General features: G+C 38.3%; 1 protein-coding gene across 5 annotated transcripts; it reads right to left on the reverse strand.

Annotated features, from left to right (window-relative positions):
* Window positions 1-2694: 2694 nt before the first annotated feature.
* BEX5 (brain expressed X-linked 5) lies at window positions 2695-5031 on the reverse strand. Of its 5 annotated transcripts, none has more exons than XM_053579605.1 (4): window positions 4902-5014; window positions 4705-4757; window positions 3722-3788; window positions 2695-3290 (listed from the first exon to the last, which is right to left on the reverse strand). In XM_053579605.1, the coding sequence occupies exon 4, from the start codon at window positions 3259-3261 to the stop codon at window positions 2923-2925; it is 339 nt and encodes a 112-aa protein (XP_053435580.1). In that variant the 5' UTR covers window positions 3262-3290; window positions 3722-3788; window positions 4705-4757; window positions 4902-5014; the 3' UTR covers window positions 2695-2922. The 5 variants fall into 5 exon arrangements, with proteins under 5 accessions (XP_053435580.1, XP_053435582.1, XP_053435581.1 ...); XM_053579607.1 differs by having other exon boundaries at window positions 4868-4946; XM_053579606.1 differs by lacking the exon at window positions 4705-4757 and having other exon boundaries at window positions 4902-5031.
* Between the last annotated feature and the right edge of the window lie 16845 nt (window positions 5032-21876).

The raw sequence follows: 21876 nt of genomic DNA on the forward strand, positions 1-21876 counted from the left end.
ATCAGAACCATCCACAAGCTCATAAACAATGTAATTACTTCAGCTCCAATGACAAAAGTGAATTTTTGGTGTGGGGCCAGAATTCAGTATTTTAAACAAGATGTACATGGGATTCTGAAGATTTTGATAGTTTAGCAAACTCAGAGGAACACTGGTATATGTTCCTGGCATATACAATCTTGAATGGATCTTATGTGTTGATTTTGGAATGCAATTCCTTATTGATGGTGTTTCTTTCACAAGAAATGATTCTAGACAAATGAATTTACTTGATTAGGGTTACATAGTCAGGTGTAGTGTGGAGAAATTAAGCCAAATATATTTTAATCACAAATTCCTCTCAGTGATTCTCGACTCCACATGCATATCAAAATGATCATGGGACTTTTTTACACTGTAATAATCCCTCTGTCCCACTTTTAATGAGTTTGACTCAATTAGTTGGAAGTGGGTGCTAAAGTGCCACTTTAAAATTTTCTCAGGTGATTCAAATTTGCAGCCACAATTGAGAACTTATGCACTGTAGACAATAGAATTAAAAAAAAAAATTCCCTTTTTTAAAAGGACACGATTAGAGGGGAAATAGTGCCTGATGTATATAGATTAATTAAGGTCTTATACAGTACTCTCGCAAGAGTCATATTAACTAGCTATATCTCATCTGTTTATTATCTATCTCTCAATACATAATATTTGACAAAGAGAGGTTTATCCAAACCTGAACTAAGGCTGTGGCTTCCACTTTTATTTATATAAGTCCAGTGATATTTTGATTAAACAGAATGCAATGGGTGTAAAGTGAAACAAGCTTTTCTGGATTTTTAGCCCGTTCTGTAGGTAATTCTGATGCAGCCATTCTATATAGCATAGGTGGATAAACACTGAAATATATAATGTTATGATAAGTCTATGTGTTTAAATTGATGTGTGGTACTTTCTCGTCTGTCTTTTTAAATTGAAACCTGCAGTGTGTAGGGAAAAGCAGTTACTTGCCCATTAATGATCAGAGGTAAACCTGGGTCTAGATTGCAGTACTCTTTACTTAACTGCAATTAACTGTTGTGCCCTACAACTTACCAGGCCCCATGCTTAACACTGACAGTATCAGGATAAATGAGACAAAATATTTATCGTGAAAAGGGCACAGTCTAGTGAGGAGCAGTGATGACTGTGTGGAAAATGTTCTAAAACAAGGATCCACCTACTAGGTCCCCAGTCCCATCTGTTAGTTCCCATCAGTCTGTGATTACAGGTTTACTTGACACAGAATATCTTGAAGCAAAGAAAGATAATTCCTCTGAATCTATTTGGGTTAGTGTGAGTAGAGACTGGAGACTCTTTGGGTGAAGATGGTGCAACTTAGAACAGTCTTTGAGACATATTCGCAGAGTGGAATATGTAGCACTGTCGTCCCAGAAAATGGAGACTCCAGGAGACTGGGACATATTCATCAGATGAAAGAGATAGTCCAATTCTGAGCATACTATTATAATTCACTCTTATTTTTCTTGGGGAGGCTAAGGAAGTGGGATAAATAATAAATAAAGAGCTATTTGCACTCCTAAGCAGCACTAGTAAGTTATACTTAAATCATTTAAACCTGGTTTAAGTACAGCTCTGAAGGAGAGAGGGACATTCTTTACATTTTCTGGGAGGGCAAATGTGCATTCAAATCGCTGAGGATTCCAGAGAAATTGGTGCATCTTTATCACCTCTAGGAGTCCAGAGTATAAGCAATGGTGAAGGCCAGTGGAGGAGGTGGAAGGGGAAGAAGTGCCAATAGTCATGCTATTGTCTAGAAAAGCAAGGGAGAACAGGAGAGGGGTAGAAAAGTGCTACGGATTAAACAGACCTACCCTGAAAATCCAGAATCTGAAGAGCTCCAAACTCCAAAACTTTTTGTACATGACGTGGCACCACAAATGTAAAGTTCCACAGCCAACCTAATGTACACAAACTTTGTTTCATGCACTAAATTACTTAAAATGTTGTATAAAATTACTTTCAGGCTATGTATATAGATGTATATAAAAATAAATAAATTTCATGTTTAGATTTGAGTCCCATCCCTAAAATATCTTATTATATATATTGCAATTATTCCAAAAACAATGGGAAACACTTCTGGTCCCAAGCATTTTGGATAAGGGATATTAAATCTGTACCCACATGATAGTTGATCAGATTTTCTAGTAGACACATTCTTTGAAACCTTTCCCCAAAAGGAAAATCAAGAGGGTTGGGATCTTGCACATATGGATAGAGCTAGACACAGGGTTCAATCATTACCTCATTTTGTTCCCACAGCAGCCCTGTAAGGCATATATTATTTTCACTTTAAAAATGAATAGGCTGACTTTAAAGAAATGTATATATAATAATTACCAGGTTTTTTATTTTAGGTATGAGATCCAGAGGGAATGCAAGATTTATATACCTTTAAATTGTGTTTCAAGTATTTATTGATTGCCCTCCTATTCCATTTATAAACTGATTAGCAGATTCCTTGCTTCTTCTTTTCTGACACATATAAAATATGTGCATTCATTTAAACAGACAATCAAGAAAAAATAAAGAGTACCAATAACTATACTACATAGAAATAACACATTCTGATTTTAATCTATATATATTGCACATGTATTATATTTTATATAGTATAAATATGCATGCTTTTAAATGAGAATATATCTATAGACTGATTTTTTAATTGCTTTATTAACTTTGTGATAATATGTGATAAATATGTTTTCATGCAAGTTGATGAAACTCCCCTGTTGACAAAAGAACTTACAGACTGGGTCAAAATGATATCTCTAATCAGAAAATGACAGAAGAACATCAAAAGGTTCACATTAAAGGTCTATCAGGAAAATGCAAGTTTTCAAAGCAGAGAGGGCTTATAATTATTAATCTCAAGATTCAAGGCATAAGGCAAAATTCATCATGATGATCATGGTGAGGGGGGTCTCCTATAAGAATGCGCAGACTGTATCTCAACTGAAGCTCCCTAATTTTCCTCCTTAGCTCTCTCATCTCCTCCATGAACCGTTCCATATCATCTGCATCTCCATCTATCAAATCAATGTTATCAGCAAGCCTATTAGGCGCATCCTCTCTAAAGTCCTGTGCTGGTGGAATCCAATCCCTTCTAACATTTCCTCCACGCTCCTGGCCTTCATCTTCTAAAGGACCAGCTTCTTCTTCATTCTTCACTGGGGCTTGCTCCTCAACTTTGTTTTCCTGAGGGACTTTTTCCATGTTGAGTTTTATTTTCCTGTCTCTTCTTCCTGAGAGATAAAAGCAAGAAGAGAGACTGAATGATAACAGGATTGTGAGTTGTGACTGGCAAAGGTTTTCCTACAGAGGAAATTTCATTCTCCCTCTAGGGGCGCCCAATCCCAGACTTGCCCCAAAGGCCACCATTTTCCCTGAAAATCCTTTCCCAGGCTACTCCTCCCCACCACCAAAATGTAGGACGGGTGGCAGGCCAGGCAGCGGTTGAGAGATCAGGCTACTGATAAGGGATCCTGATAAGCCCTCCAAGGGCGCCCTACACCTCGCCCTTCTACTCCCTTCTTCCCTCACTAGCCACAAGCTGACGAATTTTTCAGACTTTGCAAGGTTTCTCCTGCACTTAACTCGGGCAGAGAATGAGTCCCCCAGATTCTGTTCTGATTCCTGATACTTCTACACCAGAAGGCCTTAGGGAACCTCCTACCTGCACGGATCAGAGGCAGTCTTTCTCTCTTAGCCTTGAAATTTGCTGCGCCAATGCACTTAAAAACCTGCAGAAAAAAAAAATCGGGAAAGGCCAGGACTGGTCACTTGATGAAAGGGCTGATACTGGGGGTGCCAGGTCGGTTACTGATTTAGACTCTCCTAGTCAAGTGTTCCATCTTGTCTTCTGGCTTCTTTACCTGCCTGTGATAGGCTACTTCACCTTACAGAAATACGCATTATAATCAAAGATAATTATTTCCAAACCATTTTAACGTCTTCTTTAGGTCTCCTATCTCCTCTATCTCCTCCTACTTACCTATTTACTACTCCACCTAATTACCATTTCTTGACCGCAGATGTACAATTTGCGAGGCGGGGGAGTTAGAAGATCTTGCTGGGTGGAGATATGGTTTGTTTACAAATAATTTCAATTTGGGTATCCACCAGGCCCCGGTGAAACTCACTGCCCTCTCTTCAGCCCACCATTTTATGCATCAAGATGGACGATGGGTAAAAAGGTGCGTGGGCACTGCAAATCAGGACCCGCTGTGATGTCAGCACTTTGTCATTTTTACCCCAGGGTCCACAAGCTGCGCCCACGCTTTCACCGACCTAAGAGACCAGAAACCCTTTCTTGCTCCCTATTTCTATCCCTCAGTCAGAATCTTGCCTGCGTAACCGCTGCAATAAGAACCTGTTTCCGAGACCTAATACCTTTCCCTGTACTCCGCAGCAATTCCTCTCCTTGGCTCCCACAGCCCACCATTTCCCCCTCCAAAGAGACCAAAGGTGAAGAAAAGATACAAGAAACGCAGGCCTAAACCCATGGCAGGGTTCGCCCTCCCCCTCGCCAAGTCAGCAGCTACCCACTCCCGCCGCCCTGCAGGGATCAGGCCTTTTCCTCGCCGTCCCCTCCCCCAGCCCGACTCCTTCAGACATTGCCCAATCTCCCGCTTCTTAGGAGACTCAGCTGGTACTTACTCGCAACCCTGTCCCCTTTTCAGATTCTCCCCCAAGCTCTCCGTTTCTTGCACCTAAAGGGTGGGTATCAGGGAAGGGTGGGATTACCAGACTTGTAATCCAAACTTGAAGCTGCTCTAGTCTTTGCCCTCTGCCGTCGCCACCCTAGTCAGGTCCAACCAACCTGCCACAGATAGAAGTCAGCTTCTACTGTTTACCTCCTTTCCTGGGCAGCTGGCTCTCCCGCTTTCAGGACAATAATGAGCCAGCGCACCGCCTCCAGTGACTGCCAGACCGCAACTAGGAGAGACTAATCTATTAGTACTCCCTGGGCCTAGTAAGGGCACGTCACTGTGAGCTCAGATTCCTAATTAGCATTCACACCTGCAGTGCGGCAATTGGTTGGGGGCGATAGGATGGGCGGGGCCCCTTTTCTTCTTCTTCTGCCTTATCCACCGCTATCAGAGACTACTGTCCATGCCTCTATTTTTTTAATCAGCAATCCCCCCAAACCAAAAGGGTCACATAATACTTTGTAGTTTGTATTTGTCTTTTCTTGGTTTTTGCTGGAGCTTTAAAAAGACGACTTCTGTAATCCTAAACGCCTGTGTCTCTCCTTTTCATTTCCTGGCAAGTAGAGCCCCGAATTTACCCTAAAAGTCTTGTGGGTCTTGTTCCAGTTTAGAACCTGGGAGTGGGGTGAGGAGCACTAGGCTAGGAAGTCTAGAAAACAGGTAAGAGGTGGCATTAAAATTTTTTTCATCTTATTTCCCTTTTTTTTTTTTTTTTGGCAGGGAGAGGTGGGGAGGAGATGGTTCTCGTTTTCTTCGTCAGCATATATTCATTTTGGATGTTATAATTAGACAATATATTTAATTTAAAAAATAAGACTCGAGTTGTAAAACCATGGCAACCTGTTTATGCTGCTGAATCATATTCTACATATAGACCCTCCTGACAGCATGCCCTTGCCCCCTTTAATCACTTTGAAATATAAACCTAAGTTGGTTATTCCCCTTGGGAAAGATCTCTACTTTTGTGTCATTCCATGAGGTAATGCACTGAGTCTAATAATTTGCTAGTGGCTTTTCAGATCTTGAGAGCCTGTGATAAACTGATGTTCTCCTCTAATTGTATTAGGGTATATGCCTAGTAGAGGAATTATAGGATTGAATGGCAGATCTATTTTTAGATCTCTAAGTGTTTTCCATTTATCTTTCCAAAAGGAATGTATTAATTTGCATTCCCACCAGCAGTGTAGAAGTGTTCCCTTTTCTCCACATCCACGCCAACATCTAGAAAATGCCAGGAAGGCTATGTTAACCAGTGTGATGAAAATGTGTCAAACGGTCTATGAAACTAGTGTATGGTGCCCCATGATCACATTAATGTACACAGCTATGATTTAATAAAATAAATAAATAAATAAAAAATAAAATGGTATAGTAAAAAAATAATAATTGTATTAGTGTAACTTCACCTTACAATAACACTACAGCTTCACCTCTAAAGTGAAGAAAACAAGTGAAGTCTTCCAACAATTCAGAACAATAATTTGGGGAAGCTACCATGACACAGATAAAAAATATTGTGAAACTATAGTGTTAAAATGATGTTGTACCAGAATAAATACAGAACAAATGAACCAGAAGAGAAAGCCAATCGTCAAACCCAAATATGGATAAATATTTCAGAAATATAAGCTGAATGAAATATTTTGAATCAGTGGGGAAAGTTTAGAATTATTGAAGAAATAGTACCAGGATAATTAGTTAGCAATTTTGAAAAACAATGAAGTGCCTCTTTTCTTTCATATACTTAAATATAGACATGAAATGTTTAGATAAAAAAACATAAAATCATTAAAATAGAATGATACGTAACTTTGTATATAATCTTCAGATGGAAAAGTTCTTCAGAAATATAGCACCAGAGACCGACACAACCAAAAGTCAATTAATGTAGGTAGTTTAATCCTCCTCAGAATCATTCCAACTAGTGATGGGAAGCTGGGGTATCTTTCCACAGATTTGGGTCCTTTATTGGTGGATGTTACCCTGGGTATGTTAAAATCTCTCACACTTCTAAGTTGTCCTAAGTCTGGGATGAGAAATTTTCTAAGGTTCCAGAAGAAGTCCTAAGCAAAATTTGAAAATACAGATAAGACAGCAAGATATCAGTGTCATCCTCACACCATGAAATATACTATTAAAATTTTACTCTAAACCAGTCCAAACATTTCCCTTCAAAACAAAGATAACATATACACATTTATTTCTGGATTTATGAACATTTGGGCTGTTTGTAGTTTTCACTATCATAGATGATGAACTTCTGTATACATAGAATTTTGGTACTAATATCAGAGTATTAAAGTCCTAGAACTGTCATTGCTGTATGTGAATGTGGATGTTTTTCAGTTACAGAAATTGGTCTTGAAAAATGTTGTCAAAATGGCAGTGAAAGGAAGAGGAAAAAAAAAAAAAGAAAAGTATTGTCCAAATTTGGTATCTATAATATATGTCATATCCAGCAATACTGAAGATTTTCTGGTTCATTTTTAAAATATTATTTTTTCTTTCATTTTGTTTTATATTTTTTAAAAATTTGTTGTCAAATCTCCAGGTAATATTTTATTTTTTCTTTTTTTAATTAATTCATTTTTTTATTAAGTCAAATACACAGATCGTGAATACATTTATGCATATGTAGGGTACAATGTGTTGTTTTGTGGTTAGATCAAACCAATCAACATAGGTTTCACCTCATTTACTCACAAAACTATAGATGTTGGCATGGATGTGGAGAAAAGGGAACACTTCTGCACTGCTGGTGGGAATGCAAGCTAACACGTTCCTTTTGGAAAGAAGTTTGGAGGACATTCAGGGATCTAAAAATTGACCTGCCGTTGGATCCTGCAATTCCTCTTTTTCTCTAAAGATTCTAGTACACTGGAGTCAGTTCTGAGAACCTACATTTAAGAAGTTCCTTGATGTAATTCTTAACACCAGACAGAATTAAGAAACTCTGTCATAGGTTAAAAAACAAAACAAAACAAAAACAAAGAAAAATCACCCATTGTTACCTAAGTGGTCTTTTAAAAAAATGTTGTTGAGGGCAGGGTGGCTCATGCCTGATACCTGTAATCCTAGCACTCTGGGAGGCAAAGGCCAGTGGATTGTTTGAGCTCAGGAGCTCCAGACCATCTTCAGCAAGAATGAGACCCTGTCTTTACCAACAAATGAGGCGGGTGTAATGGCAGGCGCCTGTGGTTCCAGCTACTCAGGAGGCTGAAACAAAAGCATCGCTTGAGTCCAGGATTTTGAGATTGTTGTGAGCTATGATGCCACAGCTATGTCACACTCTAACCAGGGCAACAGGGTGAGACTCTGTGTCTCAAAAAAAAAAAAAATTAATGAAATAAAAAATTTAAAAAACCATTATTATAAAAGAATTTCAACCTTACAGAATGATTTTGAGAATAGACAAAAAACCCTCTCATACCTTTCACTTATTTCTCAGTTGTCAACACTTTATCAGTTTCTTTTTATATGAGAATCAGTCAAAAACTAAGTGATCATTTAGAAATATTTTGTACAATTGATTTTATATAAAATTTTCTTTAAGGTTAGTCTATTTTTGTCTTCTGAAAAAAAAATTTTTTTTTAGATACAGAGTCACACTTTATTGCCCTCAGTAGAGTGCCGTAGGGTCACAGCTCACAGCAACTTCCAACTCTTGGGCTTAGGTGATTCTCTTGCCTCAGCCTTCCGATGTCTTTTGAAATTTTTTTATATAATTTTTAAAAATATATAAGCACATAATATATAAAAATAAATATTTTAACACGTACTCTTACTAAATGTTCTTTACTTACTATCATATTCACTTAATTTATTCATGTGTCTATTTTAATAAAATAATATACCATAAACTGTTCTACTTGCTTTTTTATTTGCTTGATAATATTCTCAGATTCATAAATATTTAACTATTTTACCTGCTTTTAATGTCTTGAAAGTGTTGAAAATATCATAATTTATAGCTAACCCCCAATTGATTCACATTGGTATTATTTCCATACATACTGTTTCAATAATTTCATATATATACGTATATCTGTATGCTGATTGCCCTCCACAAAGAAGGTCTGTTTGTTCACACCCTCATCAAAACAGGTTGTAATCAATCATATTAATTTGTAAAGCATTCAAATCATACTAAATAAGATAGACTAGCATGCAACTATGTTTTTATATTATGTATAGTATTATATATATAATATATATATACACAAGTGTATGCATGTATACATATAAAAAATATAGTTATTCTATGTGTTTAAAATGTGTGCACACATACACATATATAAACACACACACTGCTTTCTTACAAATCATGCTTTTGAGATTCAGCTATGTTCATATATACATATATATGGATACAGTCCATTTGTTTTTACAGCAGTATACTATTCCATTGTATAATTGCATCATAATTCGTTTTTTATTTTCCTCTTAATGCACATTTAGACTTTTTCCCTACTTTTTGCCTAGTGCATGGTTACTTTCCACTTCTTTAACTTAAACAGCAAATTGTTTGTTTGTTTTTAGTTTCTCGGGTTTTCTTCAATAAGTCTGACCATCCAGGATTTCTTAAACCTGTCCATTCCTGGGTGATATCCTAGCTAGATGTGTAAACAACACTTAAATTCACAGGTTCATCCACTGGAGGCTTTAATTTAGTAAGTATAGGCTGAGACATGAGAATTTGTACTTTTAGTTACCCATGGTAATTTTTACTATCAGGTGAATTCATGAAACACTTTGAAGGATTACAGAAAATTACCCTTACAATCCATTTTTTCTGCCACCTGCATACTCCCCAGCTCTTATTTATTTGGTGTGGGAAAGAAGTTAGTGGATTACTTGTAATTATCCTGTAGTTATGGATAAACAGGAAAAACATAAATATCAACACATCTGATGATTTTGTTATCTGTTTTAGGTTATGTAAAATAATTAAAGTTTTTTTTTTTGGTTTTGTTTATAATTGTTTTTTGAGTGTGATACTTTTTTTTCTTTTTCTTTTTATTTCTTTTTTATTAAGTCAAATACACATAGATCATGAATAAATTTATGCATATGTGGGGTACAGTGTATTGATTTTTTTATGCAATCTGACATGGTTAGATCAAACCAATCAACATAGCTTTCACCTCATTTACTTGATTATTGTGCTAAGACATTTATGTTCTACACTTGACAGATTTGACTTGTACCCTTGCAATATGCTCCATAGGTGTGGTCCCGCCTTTTATTCTCCCTCTATCAAGTCCCCCTCCCTTCCCACTCTATTCCTCTCCTTCATCCTGGGCTATAGCTGTGTTCTATCTTTCATAAGAAAGTGTGAGTAAATATAAATAGGTTTCATAGAAGTACTGAGTACATTGGATACTTTTTCCTCCATTCTTGAGACACTTTACTCAGGAGAATATGTTCCAGATCCCTCCATGTAAATGTAAAAGAGGTAAAGGCTCCATCTTTTTTAAGGCTGCATAGTATTCCATGGTATATATATACCACAATTTGTTAAGCCATTCATGGGTTGATGGGCACTTGGGCTTCTTCCATGACTTGGCTATTACGAATTGAGCTGCAGTGAATAATCTGGTGCAAATATCTTTTTTGCAAAGTGATTTTTGATCTTTTAGATATACTCCTAGTAGAGGAATTGCAGGATCCAATGGTAGGTCAATTTTTAGATCCCTGAGTGTTCTCCAAACTTCTTTCCAAAAGCAAAGTATTAGCTTGCATTCCCACCAGCAGTGCAGAAGTGTTCCTTTTCTCCACACCCACGCCAACATCTGTAGTTTTGGGATTTTCTTATGTGGGCTACTCTTACTGAAGTTAGATGGTATGTCAAAGTGGTTTTGAATTGCATTTCTCTGATGATTAAAGAAGATGAGCATTTTTTCATGTGTCTGTATACCATGTGCCTGTTTACTTTGGAGAAGCTTCTGTTCAGGTCTCTTGCTCATAGTGAAATGGGATCACTTGTTCTTTTCTAATTAATAAGTCTGAGTTCTCTGTGGATTCTGGGTATCAGACCTTTGTTGGAAATGTAACCTGCAAATAAACGCTCCCATTCTGATGGCAGTCTACTTGCTTTACTTACTGTGTTCTTGGCAGTGCAGAAGCTTTTTAGTTTGATCAGATCCCAGTAATGTATTTTTGGTATTGCTTCAATTGCTCTGGGGGTCTTCCTCATAATGTTTTCTCCCAGACCATTTTCTTCAAGTGTTTCTCCTGCACTCTTTCCAAGAATCTTTATGGTTTCATGTCTTAGGTTTAAGTCTTTTATCCAGTGAGAGTCAATTTTTGTTAGAGGTGAAAGGTGTGGATCCAGTTTCAGTCTTTTACAAGTTACCAGCCAATTCTCCCAGCCCCATTTTTTACATTTTTGATAGGCTAATTGAAGATCAAATGACAATAAGTGTCTGGGTTCGTCTCTTGGTTCTCAATTCTGTTCCATACATCTACCTCTTTATTCTTGTACCTATACCATGCTGTTTTGATCACTATAAATTTATAGTATAGTCTGAAGTCTGGTAGCGTGATTCCACCTGATTTGTTTTTATTTCTGAGTAATGTCTTGGCTATTCGAGGTTTTTCTGCTTCCATATAAAATGAAGTACTAGTTTTTCCAGAACTTTAAAGTATGACAGAGGTGCTTTAATGGGGATTGCATTAAATGTGTAGATTGCTTTGGGTAGTATGGATATTTTAACAATGTTGATTCTTCCCAGCCATGAGCATGGTATGTTTTTCCATTTGTTGACATCTTTGGCTATTTCTTTTCTCAAAGTTTCATAGTTCTCTTTATAGAGATCTTTCACATCCTTTGTTAGGTACACTTCCAGATATTTCATTTTCGTTGGCACTATGGTAAAGGGAATAGAGTCATGACTATTTTTTCAGCTTGACTATTGTTGGTATATATGGATGCAACTGATTTGTGAGTATTTATTTTGTAGCCTGAGACACTGCTGTATTCCTTGATCAGTTCTAAGAGTTTTGTGGTAGAGTCCCTGTGCTTTTCCAGGCATATGATCATATCATCTGCAAAAAGTAAAAGTTTGATCTCCTCTGACCCTATATGGATACCCTTGATTGCCTTCTCTTACCTAATTGCAATGGCTAAGACTTCCATTACAATGTTAAATAGCAGTGGAGATAGTGGGCAACCTTGCCTGGTTCCTGATCTGAGTGGAAATGTTTTCAATTTTATTCTATTCAATATTGGCTGTAGATTTTCTGTAGATGGCCTCTATCAGGCTAAGAAATGTCCCTTTGACACCTATTTTCTTAAGTGTTCTGATCATAAAAGGATGCTGGATATTCTCAAAAGCTTTTCTGCATTGACTGGTAGAATCATATGGTCTTTGTTTTTTAAATTTGTTTATGTGATGTATTGTATTTATAGATTTATGGATATTGAACCAGCCTTGAGAGTCTAGGATAAAACCAACTTGGTCATAGTGTATAATTTGTTTGATGCGATGCTGGATTCTGTTTGCTAGGATCTTATTGAATATTTTCTCATCAATATTCATTAGAGATATTGGCCTGTAATTTTCTTTTCTTGTTGGGTCTTTTCTTGGTTTGGGGTTGGGGTGATGTTTGCTTCATAGAATGTGTTGGAAAGTATTCCTTCTTTTTCTATGTTTTGGAAAAAGTTAAGTAATATGAGTACTAGTTCCTCTTTAAAGGTTTGGTAAAATTCTGATGTGAAACCATCTGGTCCCGGGCTTTTCTTTTTGGGAAGATTTTGTATATTTGATGCTACTTCAAAACTAGATATAGGCCTGTTCAACATTTCCACTTCTTCCTGGCTAAGTCTAGTAAGATGGCGTGATTCCAAGTATTGGAGAATTTCCTTCAGATTTTCATATTTCTGAGAATAGAGTTTTTGGTAATATTCATTAAGTATTTTTTGAATTTCTGCAAAGTCTGTGGTCATCTCATCTCTGTCATTTCTGATTGATGAAATTACAGATTTTACTCTTTTATTTCTGGTTAGGTTAGCCAAAGTTCTATCTATTTTATTGAACTTTAAAAAACTCAACTTTTTGATTCATTGACCCATTGTATAATTCTCTTATTTTCAATTTCATTTAATTCTGCTCTAATTTTGGTTATTTCTTTTCTTCTGCTGGGTTTGGGGTTGGAATTTTCTTCCTTTTTCAGTTGCCTGAGCTGTTGCATTAAGTTGCTGATTTCTTCTCTTTCCGTTCTCTTGAGGAAGGCTTGCAATGCTGTAAATTTTTCTCTTAGGACTGCCTTTGCAGTATCCCAGAGGTTCTGGCAGTTCATGTCTTCATTATTGTTTTGCTCCAAAATTTTGGTAACTTCTTTCTTAATCTCCTCAATGACCCAGCCATCATTTAGCATAAGATTATTTAGTTTCCATGTCTTTGTGTGAGTTTGCAGATTCCTGTTGTTACTGAGTTCAACTTTTATTCCATGAAGTTCTGAGAAGATACAAGGAATAATTTCTTTTTTTTTTTTAATTTGCTGAGGTTAGCCTTTGGCCTAAAATGTGATCAATTTTGGAGAATGTTCCATGCACTGATGAGAAGAATGTGTATTCAGTTTTGTTAGGATGAAATGTTCTGTATATGTCTGTTCAATCCAATTATTAGATGGTTAATTTTATGTCTAAAATTTCTTTGCTTAGATTCTTATTGGAGGACCTATCCAACACAGCCAAAAGGGTGTTAAAATCTCTGGCTATTATAGTGCTGGAGGTAATCAAGTTGCTCATTTCAGTTAGAGTCTCTCTTATAAATTGAGGAGCATTCTGGTTGGGTGCATAAACATTAATAATTGAAATTTCATCATGTTGAATGTTTCCCTTCACAAATATGAAGTGATCATCTTTATCTTTCCTTATTTTTGTTGGTTTAAAGCCTACTGTATCTGCAAATAAAATTGCCACACCTGCTTTTTTCTGATTGCCATTTGCCTGAATTATATATGACCATTCCTTCACCCTGAGTCTATATTTATGTTTTAAGGTAAGGTGAGATTCTTGTATGCAGCAGATATCTGGCCTGAGTTTTTGTATCAAGTCAGCCAACCTGTGTGTCTTTAGAGGGCAATTTAAGCCATTCACATTAATTGAGAGTAGTGATAAGTCTGGTATTATTTGGGGTGTCAAATTTTTCGAAAATCCAGTGGATATTTTTAATCCTTTTGCCACTGTGGAAGTTGAGTTTTGATCAAAATTTTCTGGGTGAGTTTACTTGGGTGATAAAGCGTTGTGGTGGTCATTGTGGAGGATGGGCCTGAGAATATCCTGGAGAGCTGGTTTAGTTATTGCGAATTTCTTCACCATGTGAATATCATTAAAGTATGTCATTTCTCCATCATAAATTAAAGTCAGTTTAGCTGGATATAGGATCCTGGGTTGAAAATTGTTTTGTTTTGGGATGTTGAAGGTAGATGACCATCCTTTTCTAGCTTGAAAGGTTTCAGGAGAGAGATCTGCAGTCATTATAATATTCTTCCCCTTGTAGGTTATGGTTTTCTTATGTCTGGCTGCTTTCAGAATTTTCTCCTTCATATTAACTTTGGCAAAACTAATTATAATGTGCCTCAGAGTTGTCTTATTCAGATTGAGTTGTGCTGGGGTTCTGAAACTGTATGCTATCTGAATTTCAGAATGTCTTGGCATGTCTGGGAAGTTCTCCTTCACTGTCTCATGAAGTAGAGCCTCTTTGCCATTCAAAGCAACTTCATTGCCTTCAGGAATTCCTATAAGGCAAATATTAGTTTTCTTCGAATTACCCTAGAGCTCTCTGAGAGAATGATCCATTTTTGCTCTCCACTTCTCTTCTTCTTTGAACATTTGGAAGTGTTCAAAAGTTTTATCTTTGATGTTGGAAATCCTTTCTTCTGCCTGCTCCATTCTGTTATTAAGGGATTCTACTGTATTTCTCATATCTTGGAAGGCTGCAACTTCTTTTCTCAATGTATCAAAATCTTTGATGATTTTGCCTTGAATTAATTGAATTTTTGAGACAACTTTTAAATCATTCCTAGAATTTCTAATTCCAACTTTACTTCCATTCTGTTGATCTTATTTGCCATCCATATTCTAAATTTAATTTCTGACATCTCAGCCACCAGCCAACAGGGGGACCTGAAGCCTGCCTGCCTCAGGTGCTCAATAGCAACTGGAAAATGTTACACCTGAGCTCAATCTAAACCTGAGGATATCCAGACAGCAAAAGTATTTCTCCCTCAGACACCACACTTTTGTCACCCCTGTTCTGCAGTTCTGGCATCCCTACAGGGCAAGGTCTGGTTCCCTCTGGGAGATCACAGAGTTGGGGAGGTGACTCTCCAAAATTAGAGTCCATCAGGATCGCTCTATTAATGCTGATGTTGGGTGGGAGGTGTCTCCACTTGGGTTTGTACACCTCAGCAGTTTCCAAATCTTTACCTGTTGCAAAGAGACCCAAGTCTCTGCCTGCTGCTGAGATATACTTTCTCAGAGCCAGGCCAGACACCTTTCCCTCTATGTATTTCTGTACTGTTACCATATTCGCAGATACAGCATAGCTGCACTGCCTCCGTCTATGCAATATCCAGTCCTAGCCAAGAAGCACAGACATTCTGGTCTCTGTAGGGGTTAGACTTCTAGACCACCAGGCCAGGGGGAAAGGGTAGACTGGAAGTTCAAGGTGGCAAGGAAAATATTTGTTCGAACTTCCTGCCAGACAAGGGAATTCCTAGGCTCACAGCAGGGACTCTCTGGAGATGGAGTCCCAGCTTCTGGCAAGTCTCTCTGGTGGGGTGAGGGAAGAGAACCTCAGTTCATCATCACTAGTAGAGACCCCATACCAAGCAAGCAACACTCTTGGGGGAGGGGCCAGACACATGTCCTCTTTGGGATGAGTTCTGTACCTGAACTTTGTTTCTTGAAGTCGTAGCTTGCCTCTGCAGGGAACACATGCGATTATCTATCTCTTCTCTCAGCTTGGGTCCCCGCTTTGGCTTTGTTGGATTATTTCTGGTCATTATCTTTCCCTCTGGACTGGAGCTTATGTTGAAAGCTGGCTCCAGGGGAGTGGAGACAAGATGACTGACAGAAGCCAGCTTTCCACAGAGGCTCCCATCCAGAAGGAGAGTTAAAGGACAGAAATTTAGCAAGTAACCTGGTGGATCTGAGCTGCACCAAGAGAGAAGGTTGAAGAACGCACATCAACCCCACCGAGGTGAGCTTCAACACCAAGGATACAAACAAAAGTTATAAAATCCATCATCAAGCAGACGGGAGTCCCCTCCCCCGTGAGAATGGCTAGGAGTGCCCCACAAACAAATGAGCAGAGTTTAAAGATCCTCCCACTACACTCCATGAGAGAGACCCTCTAAAAACTGGACCTACCTCCCCTACTAGTGTGCCACGGCATTCTCCTGCCAGGCATAAAACCGTATATATACTCTACCTGCAATTCAGAGCTCCCAGCACTCCCCTCCACTCTCACTCTGAGGTCTGGAGGCCTGTCCCCCAGGAGTCCAGATTCTTGGGTGTTTTCTCAAGAAGTGTGGACAGGGCCTGAACTGCTGCTGGTCAATGCTGATTCTGAAGCACGGGAGTGAGGAGAGGACAGTCAGCTGAGAGGGAACCACAGCAGAGTGGTGGTGCCCCGAGGTGCAGAACAGCAGCCATTTTTTGGCAACAATAGGGCTCACTCCAAAATATTCTGAAGCCACCCTGCCCCTGTATCCCTGGGCAACCAGAGGAGGCCGGGAATCTTCCCAGATGGCAACCACCATGGAACAGATCTGGGACAGAAACGCAGGCCCCATGAGTAAAGTGTTTGCTTGAGGCAGTACCACTCTGGGTGGAGCGCGGGGATTAGAAAACACACACGCAGAGCCAAGAAATTCCCAGCACAAGGCTCACCCAGAGGACCACTTTACTGAGCCTAAGACGCACCTAGCCCTCAGGGTATTGTCAGCCTATACACAAAGGAAGGCAAGAGGCTACAACTGACAGGTAACCGAATACAAACCTGCAGGATCAAAGACAGGGCCTGAGGTGCAGGCTCTGGGAACTCAAAACAGCTTCTCTTCTGCAGGGGAATTTAGCAGGGACAGAAACAAATTCCTGCAAAGTTGTTCTGTTCTGTTCTGTCAGTAACATCAATCAGGGGCGGGGCTTGAACTGAGTGAACACCCCCCAGCCTCCATCAAGTGCCCCGAGGTTGTCAGGCCTCACCTTCCCCTGCTGGATAGAGGCAGAGCACAGCAGCCTGGCTGAGCAGAAATAGATTTCCTTGTGATTCAGGCAGGTGCAAACCCTGGAGTATCTGTTCACAAGAGGCAAATGGATCACAGCCCTGCGGGGCTATAAGTGACTGGGTGCGACAAAGTTGCAAGGTGGAGAAGGAGGCATCAACCTTCCCAGACTAATCTGTTTGCTAGGTGGGTCCTCCTGATGGCACGGAGCACCAAAACAAGTCATATCTGAGTTGTCGCCAGACTCCTGCAATACAGTTGCCACAGACCTTTTAAACTCTTCTACCTGAGACAGGTGCTAACTGAGACAATTGATTTTTGTACCTTTTGAAATGAGCCAATCGCCTGAGGACTATTCAAGTGGTTCCCTGGGTGTGTGGTTGTAGGAAGGTTTGATTTTCCTTTTCCAATTGTTGCCTGTGAGAGGCAGGGTGACATAATTGCTGGTATTTCTCCAAAGCTGAGACTTCAACACAGAGTAACTGTTTCACTAGGATGGAACAAGGACCAGCTGAAAACAAGACAGAACCACTTAGCACTACCACACCAAACAGGTCCCCAGTTTCTCATGCCACAGGACCATAAGGGTACTCGACAAAGGTTCAGGAGAAAAATGAAATGGGGTAAAACAATCATGGGGCAGAATCAGCAGAAAAACTCTGGTAACATGAATAACCAGAATAGATCAACCACCCCCAAGGAAAGATATGTCAGATGGAGCCAAAAATCCCATTCATAAACAGGTGGCTGAGATGTCAGAAATCAAATTCAGAATTTGGATTGCAAACCAGATTAATAGAATGGAGGAAAAAATGGAATTAGAAATTAGAGGAGCAATTCAAAGGTCGGAATTAGATTTTCGAGGAGAAATTCAAAAGTTGCCTCAAGAATTTAATGGATTTAAAGACAAAACCACCAAAGATTTTGACACACTGAAGCAAGAATTTGAAGCCCTCAAAGATCTGAAAAATACAGCAGAATCCCTCAGTAACAGAGTGGAGCAAGCAGAAGAAAGGATTTCTGACGCTGAAGACAAAACCTTTGAACGCTACCAAACTCTCAAAGACGAAGAGAAATGGAGAGCAAAAACTGATCATTCTCTCAGAGAGCTCTGGGATAATTTTCAAAAGGCTAATATCCACCTCATTGGAATCCCTGAAAGTAATAAAGTGGCCTTGCAAGGCACAGAGGCCCTTCTCCATGAAATTATGAAAGACAATTTTCCAGACATGCCTAGAGATTTTGAAATTCAGATAGCAGACAGTTTCAGAACCCCAGCGCGACTCAATCCGAATAAGACATCCCCCAGGCATATCATAATTAACTTCACTAAATTTAATATTTAGGAGAAAATTCTGAAAGCACCAAGATGTAAGAAATCCATTACCTACAAAGAAAAGAATCTTAGAATGACTGCAGATCTCTCTGCTGAAACTTTTCAAGCCAGAAAAGGGTGGTCATCGACTTTTAACCTCCTAAAGCAAAATAACTTTCAACCCTGGCTCCTGTATACAGCTAAACTGAGTTTCATTTATGATGGAGAAATTAAATACTTTAATGACATTCATATGTTGAAGAAATTTGCCATAACCAAACCAGCTCTTCAGGGTATTCTCAGACCTATCCTCCATAATGACAGCCCAATCCTCTACCACAAAAGTAAACTCGCTCAGAAACTTTTGATCAAACTCCAACTTCCACAGTGGTGAAAGGATTAAAAATGTCCACTGGGCTTGCAAAAAGCTTGAAACCCCAAATTTTGCCAGACTTGTCAATATTCTCCATTAATGTGAATGGCTTAAACTGTCCTCTAAAGAAGGACAAGTTAGCTGATAGATACAAAAACTCATGCCAGTTATTTGCTGCATATAAGAGTCACAGCTTACCTTAAAATATAAATAAACTCAGGATGAAAGGATGGTCATCCATATTTCAGACAAATAGTAATCAGAAAAAAGCAGGTGTTGCAATTCTATTTGCAGACACAATAGGCTTTAAGCCAAGAAAAGTAAGGAAAGATAAGAATGGTCACTTCATATTTGTTAAGGGTAATACTCACTATGATGAGATTTCAATTATTAATATTTATGCACCCAACCAGAGTGCACCTCAATTTATAAGAGAAACTCTAACAGACATGAGCAACTTGATTTCCTCCAGCTCCATAATAGTCAGAGATTTCAACACTCCTTTGGCAGTGTTGGATAGATCCTCCAAGAAGAAGCTGAGCAAAGACATTTTAGATTTAAACCTAACCATCCAACATTTGGATTTAGCAGACATCTACAGAACATTTCATCCCAACAAAACTGAATGCACACACTTCTCATCAGCCCATGGAACATACTACAAAATCGATCACGCCTTAGGTCACAAGTCTAACCTCAGTAAATTTAAAGGAATAGAAATTATTTCTTGCATCTTCTCGGACCACCAAGGAATAAAAGTTGAACTCAGTAACAACAGCAATATGCATACTCATACAAAAACATGGAAGTTAAATAACCTTATGCTGAATGACAGCTGGGTCAGAGATGAGATTAAGAAGGAAATTGCCAAATTTTTGGAACAAAATGACAATGAAGTTACGAATTCTCAGAACCTCTCAGATACCAGAAAGGCAGTTCTAAGAGGGAAATTTATAGCACTGCAAGCCTTCCTCAAGAGAACAGAAAAAGGAGAAGTTAACAACTTAATGGGACATCTCAAGCAACTGGAAAAGGATGAACATTCCAACCCCAAACCCAGTACAAGAAAAGAAATAACCAAAATTAGGGCAGAATTAAATGAAATTGAAAACAAAAGAAATACAACAGATCAATAAATCAAAAAGTTGTTTTTTTGAAAAGGTCAATAAAATAGATAAACCTTTGGCTCACCTAACCAGGAAATAAAGAGTAAAATGTCTAAGTTCATCAATCAGAAATGACAAAGACAAAATAACAAAAGACTCCTCAGAAATTAAAAAAAATCCTTAATGAATATTACAAGAAACTTTATTCTCAGAAATATGAAAATATGAAGGAAATTTACCAATACTTGGAAGCACATCACCTTCCAAGACTTAGCCACAATCAAGTGGAAATGTTGAACAGGCCAATAACAAGTTCTGAAATAGCATCAACCATACAAAATCTCCCTAAAAAGAAAAGCCTGGGACCAGATGGCTTCACGTCAGAATTCTACCAAACCTTTCAAGAGGAACTAGTACGTATATTACTCAACCTATTCCAAACGTAGAAAAAGAAGGAAGACTACCCAACACGTTCTATGAAGCAAACATCACCCTGGTCCCCAAACCAGGAAAAGACCCAACAAGAAAATAAAATTATAGACCAATATCACTAATGAGTATAGATGCAAAAATATTCAGCAAGATCCTAACAAACAGAATCCAGCAACACATCGAACAAATTATACATCATGACCAAGTTGGTTTTATCCCAGGGTCTCAAGGCTGGTTCAATATCTGCAAATCTATAAGTATAATTCAGCACATAAACAAATTAAAAACAAAGACAATATGATTCTCTCAATTGATGCAGAAAAAGCTTTTGATAATATCCAGCATCCCCTCATGATCAGAATACTTAAGAAAATTGGTATAGAAGGGATATTTCTTAAACTGATAGAGGCCATGTACAGCAAACCCACAGCCAATATTGTATTGAATGGAGTTAAATAGAAATCATTTCCACTCAGATCAGGAACCAGACAAGGCTGCCTATTGTATCCACTGCTCTTTAACATTGTAATGGAAGTTTTAGCCACCACAATTAGGGAAGAAAAGGTGATCAACAGTATCCATATAGGGTCAGAAGAGATCAAACTTTCGCTCTTCGCAGATGATATGATTGTATATCTGGAAAACACCGGGGATCTACTACAAAACTCTTAGAAGTGATCAAGGAATATAGCAACATCTCAGGTTACAAAATCAACATTTATAAATCAGTAGCCTTTACATATACTGACAATAGTCAAGCTCAAAAAACAGTTAAGAACTCTATTCCATTCACAGTAGTGCCAAAGAAGATGAAATATTTGGGAGTTTATCTAACAAAGGATGTGAAAGATCTCTATAAAGAGAACTATGAAACTCTAAGAATACAAATAGCTGAAAATGTTAACAAATGGAAAAACATACCATCCTCATGGCTGGGAAGAATTAACATTGTTAAAGTGTCCATACTACCCAAAGCAATATACAATTTTAATGCAATCCCTGTTAATGCTCCACTGTCATACTTTAAATATTTTGAAAAAATAATACTTGGTTTTATACGGAATCAGAAAAAACCTCGAATAGGCAAGATATTACTCAGAAATAAAAACAAAGCAGGAGGAATCATGCTATCTGACCTCAGACTATTCTATAAATTGATAGTGATCAAAACAGCATGGTACTGGCACAAAAACAGAAGTAGATGTCTGGAACAGAATAGAGAACCAAGAGATGAATCCAGCTACTTACCGTTATTTAATCTTTGACAAGCCAATTAAAAACATTCAATGGGGAAAAGATTCCCTATTTAACAAATGGTGCTGCGTGAACTGGCTGGCAACCTGTAGAAGACTGAAACTGGGCCTACACCTTTCACCATTAACTAAGATAGACTCTCACTGGATTACCGATTTAAACTTAAGACATGAAACTATAAAAATACTAGAAGAGAGTGCAGGGAAAACCCTTGAAGAAATCTGTCTGGGCAAGTATTTTATGAGGAGGACCCCCTGGGCAATTGAAGCAGCTTTAAAAATACATTCCTGGGACCTGATCAAACTAAAAAGCTTCTGCACAGCCAAGAACACAGTAAGTAAAGCAAGCAGACAGCCCTCAGGATGGGAGAAGGTATTTGCAGGTTATGTCTCTGGCAAAGGC

The sequence above is a fragment of the Nycticebus coucang genome, chromosome X (assembly GCF_027406575.1).
Source record: "Nycticebus coucang isolate mNycCou1 chromosome X, mNycCou1.pri, whole genome shotgun sequence".
NCBI lineage: Eukaryota > Metazoa > Chordata > Mammalia > Primates > Lorisidae > Nycticebus > Nycticebus coucang.